Raw genomic sequence first — 22,397 nt, forward strand, 5'->3', positions numbered from 1 at the left:
ATATTCTTAGTCTGTCCCTTAAGCTCTATGCAATTGCCTCATGCCCCTCAGCACATAATATTTTTCTAATTATAACCATTACCTTGGATCAAAACTTCAATAAATGTAAGTTTTACCATCATATTGGTTTTGCTTGGATTTGGCTGAACTGTACATGTGAGTATAGGACATTGGGATCAATCTATCCACAATTTCTGTTCCATTCCATGTATTAGAATTCCCACATTTTTGGTAAAGGAATTCCCACATTACAATTATATAAAGGCATGCAGATCTATTATCGGGTTCGGGTTAATCAAACATTAAATTAACTAATAAAATACTTATAATACCTCTAAAAATCTCTATACCTCTCTGCTGTTAAAATGCTTGATGTTAAAACAGCAGTTCCGTGTAGGCTCCATCTGGCACGTGAAAACTTTATAGCTTTCTTCATTTCGTAATAAAAGGTGACACTTGACAAATAATCAGAATCCAATTAAAACTTTTTGATATTATTTATTTATTTATAGCAGCAATGGAAGGGAATTAATTAAGGATAGAATTTATTTAGAAGCCAAATAATCATAATCCAATTCTTCTCTTCTCCGATCCCATGTCGTCGTCCTTCATTACATTTGTATTGAAAATAGTTGTTGTCTGGGTGTCTTTCTTCACCATTAATGTAAACCCTGCAACAACAATAGCATCTGAATCATCATCATCATCATCATCATCATCATCATCATCACCAGAAGAAGAAGTGAAGGCTCTATTCATCTGGAAGGTTAGTGGTGACTACTTTCCTGAATCCTGGAATGGAAATGATAGAAGCCAATGTGAGTGGAAGGGGATAACTTGCAACACACCGGGAAGAGTAACAGTGTTAGACCTAACACATTTGCTAAGCTCGACAAATTGAATTTATCCTCTTTCCAATTTCTAGTTCGTCTAGATCTCAGTTGGAATGATAGAGACTACTATGGAATTTGGGGTGGGGAACCATCCCAGACCACATCGGTATGCTTTCCAAACTTACACATCTCTCTCTCACACACAATAAACTCACTGGCTCAATACCTCGAGAGATAGCAAACCTCAAAAATCTCAATCAGTTGGACCTCTCTCACAATAAGATCATTGGCTCATTACCTCGAGAGATAGCAAACCTCAAAAATCTCAATCAGTTGGACCTCTCTTACAATTTGATCACTGGCTCAATACCTCGAGAGATAGGAAACCTCAAAAATCTCAATCAGTTGGACCTCTCTGAGAATAGTGTTGATGGCTCGATACCTCCAGAGATAGGAAACCTCAAAAATCTCAATGGGTTGTACCTCTTTAACAATATGATCAATGGCGCAATTCCTCCAGAGATAGGAAACCTCAAAAATCTCAATCAGTTGGACCTCTCTCACAATAAGATCATTGGCTCAATACCTCGAGAGATAGGAAACCTCAAAAATCTCAATCCGTTGGACCTCTCTTACAATTTGACCACTGGCTCAATACCTCGAGAGATAGGAAACCTAAAAAATCTCAATCAGTTGGACCTCTCTGAGAATAGTGTTGATGGCTCGATACCTCTAGGAAACCTCAAAAATCTCAATGAGTTAGATCTAAGTGACAATAAGTTTACTGGTTCAATCCCTACGGAAATTGGAGATTTGGGTCACCTAACGGTACTTGATCTTTCGCACAACAAGCTAAATGGTCCAATACCTACACAGATGAGGAAACTCAATTTAACCTTCATGGATTTGGACTTGTGCTACAATGAATTGAAGGGTCTTCTTCCAGATGAAATAGCTTTGAAAACTCGACCAGATTCATGGAATAATAATGAAGGTTTGTGTAGTCATTATTGGAATCCCCCATGCAAAGGTAGCAAGAACAGGCTTAAAGTCAAGGTTCCCATTATTTTATCTATTTCTGGTATCATCATACTTGTTGCATTTGTAATTGTTATTGTCTGGTTCGTCTTCAGACAAAAGTCGATGAATTTTATTATTAATACAACAAGAGCCCAACAAAATGGAGATATATTTTCCATATGGAACTATGACGGGACAATTGCATATAATGATATCATGGAAGCTACGGAAGAATTTGACATTAGATATTGCATTGGCACCGGAGGCTATGGGAGCGTTTACATAGTAAAGCTACCTACAGGGAAAGTAGTAGCTGTGAAAAAGCTTCATCGCCTAGAAGCTGAAGAGAAAGTCTTTGAGAAGAGCTTCACCAATGAGATACATGTATTAACAAGAATAAGGCATCAGAACATCGTGAAACTTTATGGATTTTGCTCCCATCCAAGGTGTAATTTCTTAGTTTACGAATACATAGAAAGGGGAAGCTTAGCTTTTGTTCTTGGAAATGAAGCAGAAGCCGTGGAATTGGATTGGAAGAAACGAATAAATGTCATCAAAGGGATTGCTCATGTTTTGTCTTACATGCAGCATGATTGCACACCACCATTAATTCATCGGGACATATCGAGCAACAATGTCCTATTGGATGCAGATCTCGAGCCTCATGTCGCTGACTTTGGAACTTCTAGATTTCAAAATCCTAATTCATCCAACCGCACTATACTTGCAGGCACATATGGATATATTGCTCCAAGTAAATTACCATATATTCCTCCTTTATCCATGCTTATAATTCTAAGAACATTGATAACATTTGAACCATTCAATCGTTTTTATCCCAAAAAATTCAAATATTTACCAGATGAAGCCTGGAATTAATTCTTTAATACCTGCAACCTAACTTTAGTTTCATAGAGTTATGGGCCAAGAAATCTTGTACGAGCGTACTTGGTATATTAGTTTAAACAAAATTATGGTTGATTAAAGTCCCAACTCAAATTCAAGGTTAGGCCCATCTGAAATAATTCAACTTCTCAGTCCAAATATCTACTTAGGCTCTGTTTGGTTGCAAGGGGAATTAAAGGGAAGGGAAGGGAAATTTTTCAAACTTAAAAAAAAAACTTTTGTAATCATTACCACATGTGATTGTATAAACTACTTAAATTTCTTATCATATCTAGTAAAGATACATTTTACATGTAATATTTATTTCACATTTTAAACCAAAACGAAATAGATACAAAGTAAAGTGAAATTTAATAACCAAATATGGAATGATTTGGAGTTAGATATATTGTCACAAGGTGTCACATGGGATAATAATTAAAAAAGTTCCTTTTTTAAATATGAAAATTTCACTTCCCTTCCCTCTATTTTCCCTTGCAACCAAACGGAGCCTTAGCTTCAAGTATGCCCATCTGAAATTTAGTTTTATGATTTTCAATGGTTATCCACTTTACCCCAAGCCTTAAATTCAATATCTTATGATGTGCTCAAGCACATACTAGCTGCTCTACCTTGGTAAACTCTCATTCCCATAACATAGCGGTCTTGGTAAGTAGGATGGTTCACAAGTCACCAACAAAAAGAAAAAATGATCCCTTTAAAAATTAACACTATACTTTTTACAAAAAGATTTTAACAGTGGAAACCCTTGTAATAGTATAAGTTTTTAGCAATAAACAGGTCAATCAACCTTCCCAGCCCCATAAAGAAATACAACAGAAAATAAAAAACAACAGGGTAAATTACACTTCACCCCTCTCATTTTCAAACGAAACTCAGATCACCCCCTGATTTTTGAAAAAAAACTCAAATCACCCTTTCTATAGTAATGGTGTTAGTCTACTGTTAGTTATTGGTGTGAAAGGATTATTTTATCCTTGTACTAAAACATTAGAATTAAATTTACAATATTACCCTTCCTTCATCTTCAATATTGGTCAAGGGTAGTTTAGGGATTTAAATTTATTTAACTTGCTGACATCATCACTTAACAGCAGAAAAAAACTAACGGTAGAAACTAATTTGACATATTGGGGTCTAAACCAGGAGGTGATTTGAGTTTTTTCAAAAAACAAGGGGTGATCTGAATTTCGTTTGAAAACCAGGGGGTGACGTGTAATTTACCCAAAACAAAAAGAAATCTACAAACAACCAAACAAGATCCCCCCCCCCCCCCCCCCTTGAATTTCTTATCCCTCTAGTTGATTGATGTTGGCTCTGCAGTCTCCTTTTCATGTTAGCATTTTCATGTCGTTATTAAAAAAACTTCTTCTTGTTGTCAAATATTACCTATTTCTTGAATTAGTAATCTAAATGTTGTCAAGATTATATGAAGACTCTAAATTCATTTGTTTTTCTTACTTTTCGCCCCACCCCCACTTTCAAAGCTTGCTTATACAATGGTTGTGACAGAAAAATGCGATGTTTATAGCTTTGGGATATTGGCAATAGAGATCATTATGGGAAAGCATCCGGCCGAACTCATCTCTTCATTATCCTTTCCAAATGCAAAAGACATTATATTAAAGGATGTATTAGACTCGCGTCTTCCACCACCAACACAATTGGTAGCACAACATCGGACTTTCTTGATGATGCTTGGAATTGCATACTTGCACACCAATCCAAAATCTCGTCCAACTATGCAATACATGTCTCAGGAACTAGGAAGTCCTATGAACCCTGATGGCATCCCTTTTGCACAAATTTATTGTGGCAATTAGGCACCTTGAAATAAAATCAAATCCAGAAAGTTTCTTGGAAGTGGATCATAGATTGCTAAGGTGTTTTCATGATGTATTGAAAGTATTGTTGTTTCTGTCTTGGATTGAGTTTTTTTTTTTTTTTTTTTTGGCTACTCCTATGTTGAACTTTTAAGCACGTTGTTTCTAGAATTTAAAAATAAATAAACAAATCCATGAAACTTGTTCTTTAGAATGAATTATGGTTTACTATAACTATTATTTTATCATAAAATCTGGTTATACAAATAGTTATTTTATCCCTTGGAAAATACATGATCATTCTCGAATCGGAAATATTTGGTTAAACAAATTCTAGACAGAAATATTTTCAGTCTATCCCTTAAGCTCTATGCAATTGCCTCAGGTCCCTCAGCACGTAATATTTTCCTAATTATAACCATTATCTTGGATCAAAACCTCAATAAATATAAGCTTTACCATCATATTGGTTTTGCTTGGATTTGGCTGAACTGTAAATGTGAGTATAGGACCTTGGGATCAATCCATCCACAATTTCTGCTCCATTCCATGTATTAGAATTCCCACATTTTTGGTGAAGGAATTCCCACATGACAATTATATAAAGGCGTGCAGATCTACTATCGGGTTAATCAAAAATTAAATTAACTAATAGAATACTTATACTACCTCTAAAAATCTCTATACATCTCTGCTTTCAAAATGCCAAATGAAAGAACTTGTATTGTTTTCCTTGAGTTCCAGTCTAATCCTCCCTTAAACCATTATTATAAGAAATATATTTAAACTCCAAATAAACTACTATCCATACAGGAATTAGGGACCCATCCATCCTACCTTTACAGTGCCTTGGTTACCTAGAAGGGAGAATCTTGTTGTCACCAAAATTGATTACAAGAAGATTATAATCTTATTTTTTTGAGCCTCAATTCTCCAGCTGGACCAACCTCTCTACCTTTGAGCTTGATTACAATCTGCTCCAGGGGGAAATCCCTCCTATTATAGGTAAGTTGAACAACCTCAACATTCCCTCCCTCTTTGGCAATAGTATCAATGGCTCAATACTCTCAAGAAATTGGAAACTTGAAAAAACTCGATCGGTTTAGACTCAAGCTACAACATGTCCACCAATCAAATACCTTCAGAAATGGGGAACATGGAAAGTTCTGCTGGAACTGAGTTACATCATGCTCACTGGTTTAATACTTGTAGGCGTAGGGAACATAAAGAACCTGAACCAGCTGGACCCAAGTAACAACATGCTCACTGGTCCAATACCTGCAAGAGTTCCCAAATGAAAAATCTGAAACCAATTGAAATAAAACAAAAACATGATAATTACTGGCTCAATCTGATGTAGATCCTAGCCTCCTTGAATTGAAGAAGCCACCCCAAACCTAGGGTTTTAGTAGGAGCCCTAGTTTAGTTTAGTTGAGTTTATTTCCATACTTAGTCTTATTTTTGTGTTTTTAATTGAACCGGATTAAATTGATTGCATCCAATTGGTTCAATTGGTCTAATTTAAGTGAAGTGATCCTATTGGCTAAGAGGTCCTTATATCCTATTGGCTACTAGGGAATCTTCCTTTATTTTAAGTGAAGTGATCCTACTGGCTAAGAGGATCTTATATCCTATTGGCTAGTAGGGAATCTTCTTTATTTTAAGTAATTTAAGTTGTTTTTAAGTCATTAGGACTCTTTTTTAAGTCTATTTCAGTTTCCTAGTCAGTTTAAGTTAGCTAATAGGTTAAGGATTGGGTTAGGCCATTCCTTTTTTAGTGTCTAAGTCTATTTTTGAGTCTTCTATATAAGTTTGTAAGGGAGGCCAGCATGGGACACGAATTTAATGAATGAAAAGGTTTTTGTTTGCTGTCATAGCTGCTGCTCTACTCTGTTGAGTGAACCTTGTGAGTAATATCAAGGTTGTCTTGTGTGTAATATCAAGGTGAAGGGATTGGTGGATCTCCCATCGACTCCTTGCATCTTGTAGATCGGGAGGTCATCTTAAATCATTCAAGCTGCTGCCATTACAGTGAGTTGAGTCTACTTTATTTTAACCTTCTTCTACATAAGCCTGATCTACAGTTTTCCCCTTCATCAAACCCTAGTTCTCCATTAAACCTGCATTCCTACCTCTACTAGGATTCCCCCATAACTCTAGATTTAGGCTTCACCCTCAAACCCTACTTCCAGCCCACATTCCCTATATCACTCCCCACACTTGACCTCAACCCTAGCCTTTAGTATTCACTCTAACCCCTATATTCCCCCACTCCATTAAACCCTAAAACCTGCAACTCAAATTCTGCCTCCAACTGCAGAATTTTAAAACCTCTTCAAACCCTAACTTCTTTACATCATTAGGATCCCCAAAACCTGCATATTAAAACCCTATAAGCCCCTTTCCTAAAATCTGCCCCTAAACCCTAGATCTTGCAAACAGTCCATTTTCACAAGGCCTCTAACCCGAAACCCTAGATTTCCAACCTTATCCAAATCAATCCAAACCTACACTAATAGACTCATAAAAACCTGCATATCATTACCAAATAAAATCCTAATTCCTAATCCTAATTTCTGCCCTAGTCAACCTAATCTGCCCATTCGGTCACTCTATTACACAACCTGGTCCTAAGTGTGACTTATTCCACCTAGGCTACATTACAATCCTTATGGGAATCGAAGATATGAAACAGTTGGCACTACTTAATCTCAGCCACAACAAGCTAAAGGGTTCAATACCTGAACATATTGGGAGACAATTTCTATTGCATGGACATGGATTAGTCCAACAATGATTTGGAAGGTCTTGCTCCATATAAGATGGCATCGGAAGCTCCAACAGAGTCACTTAGTAATAACATAATTTTATGTGGTAACAATAGCAATTAACAGGGTATGCCACCATGTAGAATTACCAAAAGTGGCGAGAAAAGGCATAAACTCAAGATCTCCATCTTTGCATCATACTTCCTGCAATTGCAACCATTACTCTCCATTTATTAATGTATAATATGACATGATTATATTGCTTGTCTCATTTATTTTTTTAATTACCTAAGGATTTGCATATTTTGCTTTAGTTGTTTGAGTGAAAGTATATGCTTATTACAAAACGCTGCTTAGCATCCCAAATTTGTCACAGTACCAACTCAAGTCTAAGCTACGATACATCCCAAATTATATTTTACCATGGCAACTAAGAAGCATCAATATACAGTTAGATCCATGAAATCCAATGCAAGTCAATCTTGTATTATTAACTTATTTTTCCAGATAATATTTATCTAAAGAATTTGGGTTTTCTCACTTTCTTAAATTGGATCATCAGCATGTGCATGTTCTTATTGCATGAATACATGATAAGTACTTCAAAATGGATTGAGTTTCTTACAGTGCAGCCATTTATTTATTTGATTACTTCCCCCCTCCCCCACCCCCTTTTTTTTTTGTTTGAGTGGGCTTACTCCATGTATTTTTTTTCGGGTGAATAAATAAGTCATTACCAAGGAGAAAGAGAACAAGGGCCCCAAAACAGTGAAGAGAGAATATACAAAGAGAACAAAAAACAAAACCAGCCTAGCCGTCAAAGGGGAGGGGTAGAGGCCTGAAGCAAAGACAAAGGCAGGCCCCAGGAGACAACAATAAGCCTGTTCCTTGGCGAGTCCGTTACAGTTTTTGGGGAAAGGAGGGATATTTTGGAGCTAACATCAAAGGAGATGGCCTTCCAAATCTTGTCCAAGGATCAGGAGTTGGAGGTCCATCTGTCGAGATTGTGCTCCATCCAAATATGGTTGACAGTAACACCAAATGCAAGCTTACCAACAACATCAGAAATAGAATTACCAGAATATGTCATATCTACCCAGATCTATTCTCTTTGAAGAGGAAGAAATCTCCTATCCTTGGCCAACATTTTCCCATGACTTTTTTTCAAACTGAGGAGCAGCAGGGGCAGGCGAAAAAGAGGTAATCGACATCTATGAATCCATTCCAACATAAACAAGAAGGGGAAATGGAGAGCTGACTATGAATGAGAAAGGACTGAGTGGGAGGCAGTTATAAGGGCCCTCCAAATGGTGAAGCTGTGCGGAGGGATGCAACCTTTGAATCACACAATCTTGTGCCAACTGCCAAGGGGACAGAGGACCATGAGCTCTAACGAAGTCCCAAGCAGAGAAGCTGAAGAGGTCGTTGGAGGAAGGAAGCCAAACAATCAAATCAACACTATCTCAAGGTCCGAGAGGGAGGAGAGGCAAGGCATTCCAGATTGCAGCCATAACAGGAGAGGAATGAGATGGAGGGGCCGCCCAAACTCCTTGACAAATAATGGAAGCGACTAAGGCTAGTCTCTCAATGCCAGAGTAGATGACCCTTGCACACACCCCCCACCTCCCTACTATGATCCACCCCCCTCTGCAACTCCCGCCCCACTCCCTCTCCACAACCCCACCCCTCTTGCAAATGCCCACATCACCCCCTCCCTCGGTTTGTAAACCCCGTCCCATCACTCTCTGCAACTCCTTCCCCAACCCTAAAAACAAAAGAGAGTGAGTCCAGAAAGATGTGATTCAACACGAAGGGGGATAAAAAATGGAGCTTCTCTACTCCTCTCCTCACCTTTCAAATCCCTATTGAAAGAGGAGAACAAATTCCCGGAATTGCAGAACTATCCCATAATTTCTAGAAACCACTTGTCAGTCTATTTCGTTTTCGGAGGACCAGAGGCCAGTCCCAGTCGATTATCAGTTTTAAGCTCTATACCCCTAAAACTAGAATTCTAGACAAGTGACACTGTCAAAGCTGTCTACGAGGAGCTATGGGTTGTTGCATGTCTCTGTATACGATCTTTCACCAAATTCAAACAATGTCACAACATTGAGGTGAGGTAATCGTGTCTCTTCATATAAATTTTCTCCGCTTATGTTCTTTTATCTGGCCTTTTGGTCTAACCGCTTTTTGAAGCATCAGATTTTGGGATGGAAGTAATTTCTTGGTGCCCTAGCTATGTCAGTGGGAAGAAGGGATGAGCAGTCGCTGGATTTACAAGAGGGAGTGGGGTTGCAAAGAGGGGGTGAAGTTGCGGAAAGGGAGCTGGGGTTGCGAGAGGGGGTGGGGGTGGGATTTCCAGAGGGGGCGGGTCACAGTAGAAGGGAAGCACGGGGGGTGCAGGGTGTGGACTGCGAGGAAGACGGTTGGGTAAGTGGGAGTTGGGAAGGGTGGGGAGTTGTAGGGAGAGGGGATGGGGAGTTGCAGAGGGGGTTGGGGGCAGGGTCAAGGAGAGGGAGGTGTGGGCAGGGAAGATGAGGACAGAAGTGGGCTGCTGGAAGGGGGTTGTGTGAGGGGAGGGGACCAGGGGTATTTCAAGGATTTTGAATTATAGGAGAGAAAGAGAGGAGGAAGTTTGATTTTCTTGGGGTAATCAGAATAGAAGTTTGGGGTAGGGGAGTTTAAGTAAATATATGGCAAGTACAGTAGAGTCATAGAAATTGATCTGATTTCTAACTCTTAGAAATTTCTCTATTTATGGAAAGCTCTCAAAAAATTAAAAAAACACACTTAAAAAACATCTACTTAGGGCATTAGAGTCTAAAGAATCATTTAAAGTTTTAAATTTGTATATCTGCCTTTTAAGAGGCTTCTCTTGTGCTTATTTTTATTCATTCTCATCTTCTTGTTGTGGGAGATTTGGTGTCTCCATAATGTAACCACAAAAGGTGATTGTGAGGTCTGATTGCCACCAGAAGGAAATGGAGAGATATTAGAAAGCCAAAAGACAGAGTCCCCTTTGCATGTGATTGTTTCATCCTCAAAAAGAAACCCATCGCTAATATTTGAACCCAATTCACCCCCTCTAGGATTACTAGGCTATCACAATAGCAGAGGGAAGATGCCATACACATTTTCCTTCTTTTATTTGAGGTTTCTTGATTTTTCACGAACTTTCATGATCTCTTTTCGACAAGCTTCCTTCTCTTGGAGACTTTGTTTTCTAATATTTTTTTTTTTAACTGAGATTTTTACCTTCTAATCTTGCTCTGAATCATCAGTGGTTTATCCTCAAAATATTTTCCCAAATAATGTTGGCTAATTTTGATTAGTATGTAATATGTACAAGGATAATGCTGCCTCAATTGATCAGCTTACCTTATTGTTGGGTAATTATAGATCACATTACTTCAACCTTTGGCTGAGGTGAAGAGAAGAATAGTGATGATAAGTACAAAAAATTAGTTTTTTTACCTTGCTTGATATACCAAAGCCAAGCAGTGGATATTACCTAAGTCCCCTTGTCAGGCCTTTAACTTGACTTGTTATTGGCACGTTTGGCCAATCTGATCAATTGATCAGAAAGGATGGAATTCAAGTTGATTGTAAGGAAATGACAGTCGTCAAAGATTGACCGTGACTTACCATTGACTGTGGGAGACCAACCGCAGCTTACCATCGATCATCAATCACTGACTGTCATGGATCGGCTATTGCTTACCACCAATCGTCGGAGACTGATCATGGCTGACCAATGATTAGATAGAAGTTAAGTAAACCCAGACCTGCATATAAGCTTGCAATTCAAGAGCAGACCAGATATCAAGGGGAGGACAAGATCAAGCAATTCATAGCAGACAAGCTTGCTAGAGAGGGATCCTCCAGGGTTCAGTTTTTCAGTTACATATGGGGACCCACCAAGTCATGTAGTTCAGTTGATGAGATGGTGCCTTTCATAGTTGTTGATTTGGTTGTTCTGGTATGGCCCCCCGGTTGTATTATAATTTCTTTCTGATTTCTAATGAAATTCTTATTATTAGAAAATAAATTCATGCACAAAAAAGTAAAAGGAAGAGTAACTCCACCGCTAATCTCTATCAATACAAATATAAAGCACTTTTTTGTTGAAAAAGTAACAAGAAATAGTGATGATTATGATCATAAATGAACATGTGCACTACATTGAGAGTGCAGTAACGCCATAGATTTATAATAATAAGAATAAGATATCAGCAAAAATAAGAGTTTTTTCTGATTCTGGATAAGAAAATCCGAATTTCCTATGCACTCAAAGCTACTAAATCCCATAGAATTCACGGTCAGAGAACATCCAAATAATCTCTCCAGTTAACACTTGCATGTCAATAAGAACATAGTCAAGGGATGGGAACCCAAAAAAAAATACTGACCCATCATTTCCCCTCTGCTGCCATCTTTTTCCGGATCTCATGAGCCGTGTTGAAGATCCCTAGAGTAGGAGTGTTGCACACAAAGCACTTCTTGTTCCTAGAATGATGCTGTGGACCAGATGATGGCAAAATAGAGTTAAATTTTAGCATAGGAGATTAAATATTTGACTAAGCTTTTCATTGAAAATAAAATGTTTCATAGGAACAACAAAATTCCTAAGCTAAGTTATATGGTTACAGGTGCAAGTCCGGTTCTACAAGTCCGATCAGCTCAACCATTTAATATTAGAATATGGTGACTTAACTAAATGGACCTAAAAAATAGGTGTGGGTACATGAAAATATCATACAGACCAAATATATCCAATTTTTAAGTAAGCAAGCAGGTTGATAGCCTAGATGCATTCATTATTGATATCCATAAACAACAACAAAAACTTAAATAAATCAATTACACAGTTTACAGTTTATACTGTGTGCAGATGCAAATTGTTGAACGGTGTAATGTGAGGGGGAGAGTTTCTGATTAAGTCGAGAGTTATGTTAACTTGTTAAGTAGTCGTTATTAGCTTTAACTTGTCTTTATTTGTAATTTGACTTGTAGTGGAATTCTTAATAGATTATAAATGTGGGCCTAGGCCACGATAGGACTCATTCTGAATCTTAACGTGGCTCTAGGGTTCTGCCTCTTCTCTTCTCTCTTTTTCTTCAACCTCCCTTCTTCTTCTTCCTCCTCCTCTTTCTCTCGTAGGTACCGGTATACAGGTTTTTTTAGTGTTACATGGTATCAAAAATTGCCTAACTAGTTCCTACTCCTTTATTCTCTGTTTTGAAAATCCTTGCAAGGTTCTCCTTTGTGGTTTGCAGCAACCTACGCTGCCATACATTTTCTATGGAAGCCTAATTTTAAATACATGAAAATAATATAAACTAGTGTTTCCTCCATATATGTTCATCAAATCTATCAACCATATGAAGACTATTACTTGCAGCAGTAAGTCCTTGGTGTTTCCAACTTCACCAGGTTTGATTTTTCTGAAGATTATTGCTGATCACAACCTGGTGATACCCTGTTTTTTGGTTTTCCGCGTAGAATCGAAATTTGCAATTACTGAAGATCTATCCATTAGATCTTCCTGATATTTTGGGGCATTGAAGGCCCCTCTGGTGAGGTCTTTCAACCTAGGTTTGATGCTGATCCAATCCTCTGATTTGTTGTGCATTCAAATTCTCCCAAAACTGGGTTTATATTTTCAGATTCTAGTCTTTGGGTTCCTAAATCCTGACGCTAGCCACTGGATCATTATTCGCTTGTGGGGTTTTGGTATTCTATTGGCCTACAGTCTCCAATCACAATTGTAGCCCACCCAAGGAGTTAACTTTTTGTTCAATTGGGCTTCCATATCTGACACGAGTTGAAGTGTTTATTGTTGGAACTGCTGCTGGTCATTCATCCTTGTATATTTATCGACCTTTGTGCTGCTGTGACTGTTGATGTGTGGTGCCTTCATTGAGATATTGCTGCAGATCACTCTTTTATATACAAAATGGGTGATACAAAACTTCCAACGTGGACTCTCTCAATGTCCAGATTACTTCTATCAAGTTTAAAGGTGCGTCCAACTATCTTCTCGGGGCACAGGGGGTTAGAGTTTATATCACTGCCAAAAGGAAGATGGACTACCTGACTACGTAATGCAAAAGTCGACCTCGAACCAGTGAGAAAACCAGCAGGAGATCGATTGCAGCAGAATCAATACAATGAAAGGAACAGCAGCAGGGTTCAAGACTGAGGTCTAGTGGGCTCCTTTGGGACATGAAGCAGTCCTCCAAGTATCACTCTGATTGGGAGGAAGAGTGCTGAGATCAAGACATTCGAATCAGCAGCAGTGACTAAGGAACTGATGCAGCCACAAGTGAGGAAAGTGGCCTTCTTTGCCTCTGAACAGCAACAGCAGATTCAGTTGTTTTTTTAGGATGCTCTCTAGATCTTCACAGATGTAGTAGCAGGTTGCAGCACTTGATTGCAGTCACATAACAGCAGGAACAGTAGGGAATCAAATAAGAGAAGTAGTAGAGGATAGGAGAAGAAGAAAGAAGTGGATAAGGAGATTCGGCTCTCACCAGCCAGGCTCTCTCGGCCCTAGGATTTTGGCTCTCTCAGCCAGGCCCTCTGCCCTTCAAGCTTCACAATAAAACTTGAGAATAACCATGCTTGCAGCAGGAAAATAACTTTTATTCAACTTGATAAGTCGTCCCCTTGGCTTCTAAAAGCCTTACATATAAATAGGTAGCAATGACTTGCTCCTCAAGTTACAAAAATTAAAAAGTTTTAACTTTGACAAGTCCTAAAATTGGGAACTATAAAAATAGAAACAAGAAAATAGCAAGTCTCTTATAAGGCTGAGACTTGGATTACAAGCAATGGAACTAAAATAGAAACTAACTGAAATAGAAACTTCTAAATAAAATCTAAGCAACTAAAATAGAAACTCTAATTTAGAAACTAAGAAAATAGAAACTTAAGAACAGAATATTCCACCAATCCAGTACCTAATCTTCACTCCAGCAGTCCATATCACCCCCAAATCACGGTTCAACTCATGGTACTGTTTGCATGAACAGTAATTCGTGAACAATATTTTCTGACTTTTATTTTGTCCTCCTCTTAAAAAAAACTCGCCCCCTCTTAGAAAAAATTCGTCCTCGAATTTTGTAGAATGTTAGGGTGATTTTAGTTAGTCATATTTTGAGTCTGCTTTTCTTTATTATTTCACCTTCTAGTCAATTTAGGTTACCTTATTAGTTAAGGATTGGATTAGGCCTTTGCTTTTTAGTGTCCATGTCTATTTTTGAATCTTCTATATAAGTATGCAAGGCATAGTTGTCAAGGCGTCGCCTAGGCGGCGCTTAGGCGTCCTGGCGGTATTTTATGGGCTAGGCAGTGCTACGCTTTCCATGAGTCAAGGATGGCGGTCACTCTGACCATATAGGCGTCGCCAAGGCGGTCAAAGCGACGCCTTGGTGTGCCATATGGGCTGAGCAACCGCCATCCATGACTCTGGTTATTTTATTTTTATTTTTTCATGTTCTGTTTTTTTATTCTTTTTGCTTGCTTTGTACACTGCTACATGGGCTTATTTAATTTTAAAATATTAAATACTTAAAAGTTAAAAATCTATCTAAAAGTATAAACGAAAAAGTGAAAACCTAAATTTACTCTAAAGCCTTCGTCTCCTTCAACTCTTCAAGTCTTCACCTCCTCCAGTTCCGGCAAGCGGCAACATCAACTCGAGTCTTCATCTCCTCCAGTTCCGGCAAGCGGCAACAAAGACTCAACTCATCTTCTCTTCTAGTTCCGGTAAGTCTCTAGTCTCTACTCCCCTAATCTTCTTCTTCTTCTACTTCTCTAATCTTTGTAACTCTGTTTTCCCTTTTTTGTTTTTGTTTTTTTTTATTTTATCGACCGCTGGCTGCTACTGCTTCCCCCAACACAGCATCTCTACTCTTCCGGTTCCACTTCCGCCAACTGAAACGTGACTCTTCTGGCAAGGTAAGCCCCTAGTTCCCTACTCTTCTTCTCTGTTTGAGTGTTTTGCCTGCTGCTCTTTTTTTTTTAAACGCCTGCTGCTTCTCTCTCTCTTTTTTTTACTTTTTATGTTAACGCATGTTACAGGCCCTGCTTCTCTGTTTTTTTATTTTATTTTGATGCCTGCTAGTCTGCTACAGCCTGCTGCATCTCTCTCTCTGTTCTTTTTTTTTTTTCTAATGTTAACTCCATTGTTACAGCCTGCTTCTCTGTTATTTTTTTTCTATTTTAACCCCTGCTAGTCTGCTACAGCCTGCTGCTTCTCTCTCTTTGATGCTTCAATTAATCAATTCTGCTTCTTAGTTCTTAGTTCTTACCTCCTTCTTCTTCTCTGTACTCTAGTTTGTAGTGGCTTAAATTTTATTTTTATTGATATAAGGTATGATATGTATTGAGTGTTTGGGGGGGGGGGTGGGGAGGGGAAAACTAACACTAGAGTGGCTAGACCGTCTTTACCGCTTAGGCGGCCGCTTTACCGCCTAAGCACTTAGACAGGTCTCAACCGCCTTGGACCGCCATGCCGCCGTGACAACTATGATGCAAGGGAGGCCATCATGGTACACAAATTTGCTTAATGAAATATTGGTTTTAGCCTTTGTGAAAATCCTGAGACAGGATGGGTGACATGCCCAGGCTGGAGATAGCCAACCCCAACCTTCCCCCATCCCCATCCATCAATCACCATTCAAACTCCAGTTCTGCCCTAGCCGATCTCTTGAAGATACATACTCAGCTGCTGGAAATTCTTTGCAAGGGTCAAGAATACTTTCAGACAAGAAGTAAGTGCATCATCCCAACCCAAACCCTTCTTCTTCTAATCCTCTAAACTAAACCCTAGCATCTCCTCCATCTCTAAACATCATTCCCATAACCCAAATTCTGCCCAGACCAAACCAACCAGCAGAAACAGGACAAACTTGGACTGAACCGCCCTCTCACCCTTGGGAAAACCTGATCCAAGCCCCTGCCCTAAACTCCCATCCTAAACCTTAGATTCCCCCATTATTCTCTTTTCAAAAACCCAGAAAACCTAAACCTAACCTGTTGTCCATTCAAGTTTACATACCTAACTCCATCAAAACATCTCAGGACCTTCACTGGAAAACTCCCCTGCATCAACTTACCCTAATTCTATCAAACCCTAACCCTAACACTTTCAACCATTTTAACCTAATCAAACTACCATTCAAGTTAGATCCTGGTTGTCTGGCTTCTAGTTGGTCTCCTACCAATCTAGAACTACATTAGATATCGACTCAAAATACCCTAACCCATACCCTTCCCACAGCAACCCTCTCTCTCCCATCTCCCGTTGAAACCCTACACCACTCCATCCTATCAACTTCCACTGAAACCCCCTCCACTTCAGCCAAACCCCTTCAATTTTCACTGAAAATCACCCCACCCTTTCGACTAAAAAATAAACTCATTGTTGATTCCATGGTTCGAGAACTCGCCTCGCCGAGTTTCTCGGTTTCGTGAGATCCCGAGACGAGATGCCATACGCATTCTAAAATTACACTTTCTCGGCGAGATCTCGGTATTGTCTCGGTACAAATTTTTTCCAGTTTTTTTTTAGTTTTAAAAGTTCAATATCTCGTCGAGATCTCGAGATCTCGGTATCGGGTTAGAACATGGTTTTTTACCAGTTTTAATTGCCCATTTGACCCATGTGCCCATTTTTATTAAAAGAGGGCAATGGACAGAACTCGAAAATCTCAATAGTTCTGTCCATAGCTCTCTAAACAAAGGGGAAAACACTCAAACAGCTCTCTCCCTCAAATTTCTTCCTCTTTCTTTCAAATCTTGGGTGGATTGCATTGTTTGAAGTGAGATTCAAGTGCTAAAGTGGAGATTCAACTCCAACAGTCCAAGAATCATCACCTATTTGTAGGATTCCAAAATAAAACTCATATTTGGACTTGTTTTTTGGCAAATCTGGGCATGCCATTGTGTTTAAATGGCCTGAAATAGGCTGGATACCAAGTTTCAAACCCAAAATATGTGTAAAACCCACCGAGTTGGGGGTCCGAGTCAAAAAAAAAAAAATGCGCAACTCGCCGAGATCTCGGCTAGACTCGGTTTCTGGCTTGGCCGAGATGCCACCGAGACCCGAGTCTTAGAACCTTGGTTGATTCCAACGATAGCCCCCACCGCCTCCTTTCCCTCTATGAATCGATTGGCCAAACCCCCTCTGCAAGATTAGACCAAGTGAACAAAAAAAAATAGTGAAGAAGAGAATTGAAGTGAGAGCGAGAGAAGTGCGAACCAAAAAAAGAAAAAAAGAGATGTAGGAATCATATCAAGTTCCATCGTTGTCGCAGTCGGAGCCATCGTTGAGGTCAAAGTTAATGTTGTTCAACATCACCACCTCTTCCGTCAAAGTTGCCGAGTACTATTCGAACTCGAACCCCTCTTTCCACCATCGCAACATATACCATCGAAGGCTCCATTCCATCACTGTTATCTAGAGAAACAGACTCAGACTCCTCAAGTCTTCCACTATATACGACAAGTATCTTTTAACACATCCTATTTCCTATATTACCCCCCACTTATTCATTATTCCATCTAGTTCTTTTACCTTTCTATTTCCAATATTACCCCTATATTTTTCTTTCATTCTGGTCTAACCTTCTTTTTACACTTAACTTCCAAGATTAGGGGTCTCCATTATACGTTAAATCCTGGTTGTTTTTCTATTTGAGCTCCAATATTACGCCACTGCCATTCTTTTATAGAGTTCAAGTTATTTACTGTTTTGATATTCAACCTTTGTCTTTGAGTGTTTTCTTGTTTAGCCTAACCATGGTAGCCAATAGTGAAATTCTTCAACAATTTAATTCTTATAAGGCTGAAACCGATGCAAAATTTAATAATCTCACTACCGCTGTCAATTCCATTAAGGCAATGATGGAATCTATGCAAGCTTCTATGAATCAACTGAAAGCTTCTGATAAAGGAAAGAGTCCCATGCTATCTGAGGATTCTTCCCACTCCATCCCGTAGGACAAATTGGATCAAACACCGATTCCTTCAGCCTTGATCAAGCACAAGACAAATCTTTAATGGATAAGAAGAGAAGAGCAGCAAAAAGCTTTTCATTAAGTCAAAATCCACGTTTGTTTGTCCCCCCCTAACAACCTTATATAAAAGACTCAAAAATTGACTCCTACACTAAAAAGGAAAGGCCTAACCCAATCTTTAAAACCAAATAAAACTCCTACACTGAAATACTGAAGGAAATAGACTCAAAACATGGCTGGACTTATAGAGTCCTAATCCAGCCCAATTTACATTGGTTAAAAGCAAATAAAAGAAAACTACTAAAGTCACTTAAATTGAACCACTAGTTGGACCAGCTTGGACCCGGTTCAATTTAAAAACAAAAGACTTTAAAAATAAAACTAGGTATGGAAACTAAACTAATCCCGTATACAACCTTATTACCCATAGTTTAGGCCCATAAAAGTGGCCTATTACATTGAAAACCCATGGGATCAAAGGCCCAACATGCATACAACCCAACCCTAGACTTATTCCTAAGCAAAGAAGCCGAGTTTGATGATAAATCTGCATCACAACCCTAATTCATTAGCTTGCTGTTAGGAATGTTACCTACTTCCCTGTTGCTGAAAGTAATCAACTATTGTACTGTTTCAGTATCAGTGATCTAGTATTGGTTAGGTTGTTAGTGACCTAGTCGGCTAGTCCTACATTAACAAGGGGAATTTTAAGAGAACATTTCAATGGTTTCTTCCATCTACAGCAATTGTTAAGGTTGTAACCACTCGCATGCAAGATAACTAGATTTTTTTTTCCATTATTTTTTAAAAAAGAAAAAATTGTAAATCTTTCTGCTCACTGTCCTTTCTGATCCCCATTGGTTTTCCATTTAACTGGATTGTTTCCATATTCAAAAAAAAAATTTGTAAATCTTTCTACTAATGGTCCTTTCTGCTCTCAATTGGTTTCACTTTTTTTTCTAGAGCAAACTTGAGAATTTCATCAATTTCAAAGGATATTTCAATCTGCCATATTTACTTACACTAGAACCCTAATCAAAAAAGCAGTGAAGGTTATTATGGAAACTAAAGTATTTCTCAACAATCAACCAGGACTTATTTGATCCTAGAGAACTCAAACATATTCAAGGTCCAAAAGACTGAAGTTTAGTAGTTAATCCCCAGAAAAAATATTAAACTTCAGAGTCCAATGTCCACAGAGCAGCAAATAATTTCAGAAAACTCAACCAAAACACTACAAGTCAGCAGAATGTCTAGAATTTCCACAGGTATGGCAGCCCACTTAATTTCATGTTCGACAGACCTGGTTTAGGGTTATTCGACAGGTGAGCATTTTCAAAAACAAAATACTGGAGAACCCCAATTCCAATTTGAAATTTAATTTAAAAAACTTGCAACCACGATTCAGAATTCATCTATCATTTGATTGAAATGCTAGGATCAGAAATTTGTAACAGATTAAAGTAAGGAACCACCAGATCATGCAATGTAGCAAATATGCCACTTCTCTGTGGAAACAGGAACCTGTGCTGCTGGCCCAATCATTGAAGAGTTAATTGTTCTACCTAGATCAATGGATGAAGAAACCACCTTGAAGTTTAGAACAGAAAGTTTACAAAATTTTATTGTTTAAATCATTAACCCTATAACCGTTATAGGCAGATACTGAACCCTTAATTCTAACAAGTAGTTGAAGACTGATTCAGCTTGATTCACCTTCTTACAATGAACTAACTTCCTGACAATGATGAAACAGTTCAGGTGATCAAGTTTGTCTGAGTATGAGGAATCCAACCACCATTTCTACCAATTGAAAGCATTAATTGAATTTAAAAAAATAAAAAGAAAATAAGGAAATTAGAGGAATAAAACTTGCCTTCAAAGCACAATGCTCGCAGAAATAATGCTTGCACTTAGTGACTACAGGATCCACAAATGGCTGCCTACAAATGAAACATGCAAATGGCAATGCGTCGTCCTCATCTTCACTCAAATCTCCTCCTCCTTCATCGTCTGTGCCATCCCCTCCCATAGCTAAATTCCTTTTCCTTTCCTTCTCAGCTTCTTCCCATTCTTTCTCCATCTGCCATCCCGACTTATAATCTCCTCTATCATGCATAAACTTACATGCATCTCCAAAGCCACAATAACCAGTCTCCTTGTAATCCTTACAAATATCTGGTTGATAATCAAACCTTGTTGAAGACCTAATATGAGCCGACGCCCTAAGAGGGCCATGAGCTCCGCTAGCCTTCTCTCCAGAGACAGTTTGTTCTCTTCGGAAGCCAGCCTTGTAATCAGTATATCCATGAATACCTTTATACAACTTCTCATCCCCAGAAGGTTTGGATTTCCCCTTAAGAGCTTCTTCTGCTTGCTTAAGAACTTTCTCTCGGAGTGCTCGAGCATCTTTTGAGAACTCAGTCTCAATTTCTAAGGTTGCTGTAGCCCGACTATCATTTTGAACTTGAATTTCCTTTGAAGACTCAAACTGGAAGATAGGAGCATCATGCTCTTTCTTTGATTCACCAGATAGTGATCGCTTTGAAGACTCAGTCGAGAAGTGGAGTTTATTGTCAACCTTTGGAATCTTCTTTTGCTGCTTGATCAAACTCTCACCTTTCAAATTTTCTTCTTCATCGCCATCATCATTTATCATTCTCTTTCTGATGTTTTTGTTTTTCGAGGGTTTTCTGAAGAAACTGCAGACTTGTTCAGACGATTGAGGTTGAGGTTGAAGTTCACCAGGATCCGCCATTATCACAGATGGGACAGAAATACTGAAACTGAAAGAAAATGACATCAATGAGTATCAGAAGTCACATTTACTGATGGTACCAGGGCAGAATTTGCATAATCAAAGATGACTTAAATATCAGTACAAGAAATGGGAAAATCTACAGAAAATTTTAAAAAATATATTAAGATTCTGCATACAATTAGAATTTCTTGTAACTGCTTACAATGTTTGAAATTACTAAAAATTCAGAATGTTGACGATCTCTAAATTATTTATAATTTGTATGAGTTATTTACATTTCTGATAACTAATTCAAAGTTATTAGAATACAAGAATTTTAGAAGGAATATTCTTTTTCTAAATCACAGACATAAATTTTTACAATAAGAAAAGAAAATCTACTAGTATGTTTTAGACATAACAGAACAGGATCAAAGAAAAATAATACGGCCTTCCTTGCTAAAGACCTAAAAAGTAGCTCCCTACTACCACCGTACCATGTTCCAGATTCCACAAAACAGATAGAAAGAAACACAATCAGACCTACTGGAATAGCAAGCGGTTTACATATTATGAACATCATCTTGAGTAAACAGCAAGGAAAAAAATCCCCCGAAATCCGTTCCTCCCGATGCATTTGAGACAATCTTTAAAATATAAAGTATTTGTGTTGTAATATGGGTACAAAAGTATTTTTTGTCATATTTATCTCTTAGGGGTATTCTTGTACATGAACCTATTTTAGAACTATAAAGTCACAAGCCATTATTCTCAATTCCATCATGGTATCAGAGCGGGGATCAACATTGGGATCCAAACCCTAATCCCAAAACCCAAGCACTTACCACCTCTGAACGCCGCTAGCCTCCAGCACCAGTGCCGCCGCCTCCTCTCTTCAGCGTCACCTCCCCTCCTCGGGGCCTCTCTCTCTCTCTCTCTCGGTTTCACCTACCGCACTTGTCGCCTACTTCTGGCGCTTCCCTACCCTCGGCACTCCTTTCTTCCCACCCCCTCGATGGTGATTTCTTCCACCGAGGGATTCTTTTGGGTGAATCCATGAGCTTTTGAGCAATCTCTCTTTTTTTCAGAGATCTATGTTTATGTTTCCAGAAATGTGATTTGCCAGCTTTGGTTATGCTCTTTGTTTTTTAGAGCTTTTTGTTCGAGTCTTTGACCAACAACTATGTCGAGCATGACCACCGATGTGACTTCTCCAGACACTTCTAGTGATCACGCCTTTCCTTCGTTCCCTGCTTGTTCCATTAAATTGGATGGGAACAATT

At 38.6% G+C, this 22,397-nt stretch overlaps 2 protein-coding genes across 3 annotated transcripts; one reads left to right on the plus strand and one right to left on the minus strand.

The window, feature by feature from the left end:
• The first annotated feature begins 1,001 nt into the window (after positions 1-1,001).
• On the plus strand, positions 1,002-2,732 carry LOC122655455 (probable leucine-rich repeat receptor-like protein kinase At1g35710). Its single transcript, XM_043849651.1, has one exon. It carries the CDS (start codon positions 1,002-1,004, stop codon positions 2,730-2,732), a length of 1,731 nt encoding a protein of 576 aa, XP_043705586.1.
• LOC122653486 (zinc finger CCCH domain-containing protein 1-like) lies at positions 1,121-21,174 on the minus strand. Of its 2 annotated transcripts, none has more exons than XM_043847335.1 (3): positions 20,251-21,174; positions 11,760-11,867; positions 1,121-1,131 (listed from the first exon to the last, which is right to left on the minus strand). In XM_043847335.1, the coding sequence occupies exons 1-2, from the start codon at positions 21,130-21,132 to the stop codon at positions 11,763-11,765; spliced, it is 987 nt and encodes a 328-aa protein (XP_043703270.1). In that variant the 5' UTR covers positions 21,133-21,174; the 3' UTR covers positions 1,121-1,131; positions 11,760-11,762. The 2 variants fall into 2 exon arrangements, with proteins under 2 accessions (XP_043703270.1, XP_043703269.1); XM_043847334.1 differs by lacking the exon at positions 1,121-1,131 and adding an exon at positions 5,788-5,860.
• Between the last annotated feature and the right edge of the window lie 1,223 nt (positions 21,175-22,397).

This window comes from Telopea speciosissima, chromosome 3 (genome assembly GCF_018873765.1).
Source record: "Telopea speciosissima isolate NSW1024214 ecotype Mountain lineage chromosome 3, Tspe_v1, whole genome shotgun sequence".
NCBI lineage: Eukaryota > Viridiplantae > Streptophyta > Magnoliopsida > Proteales > Proteaceae > Telopea > Telopea speciosissima.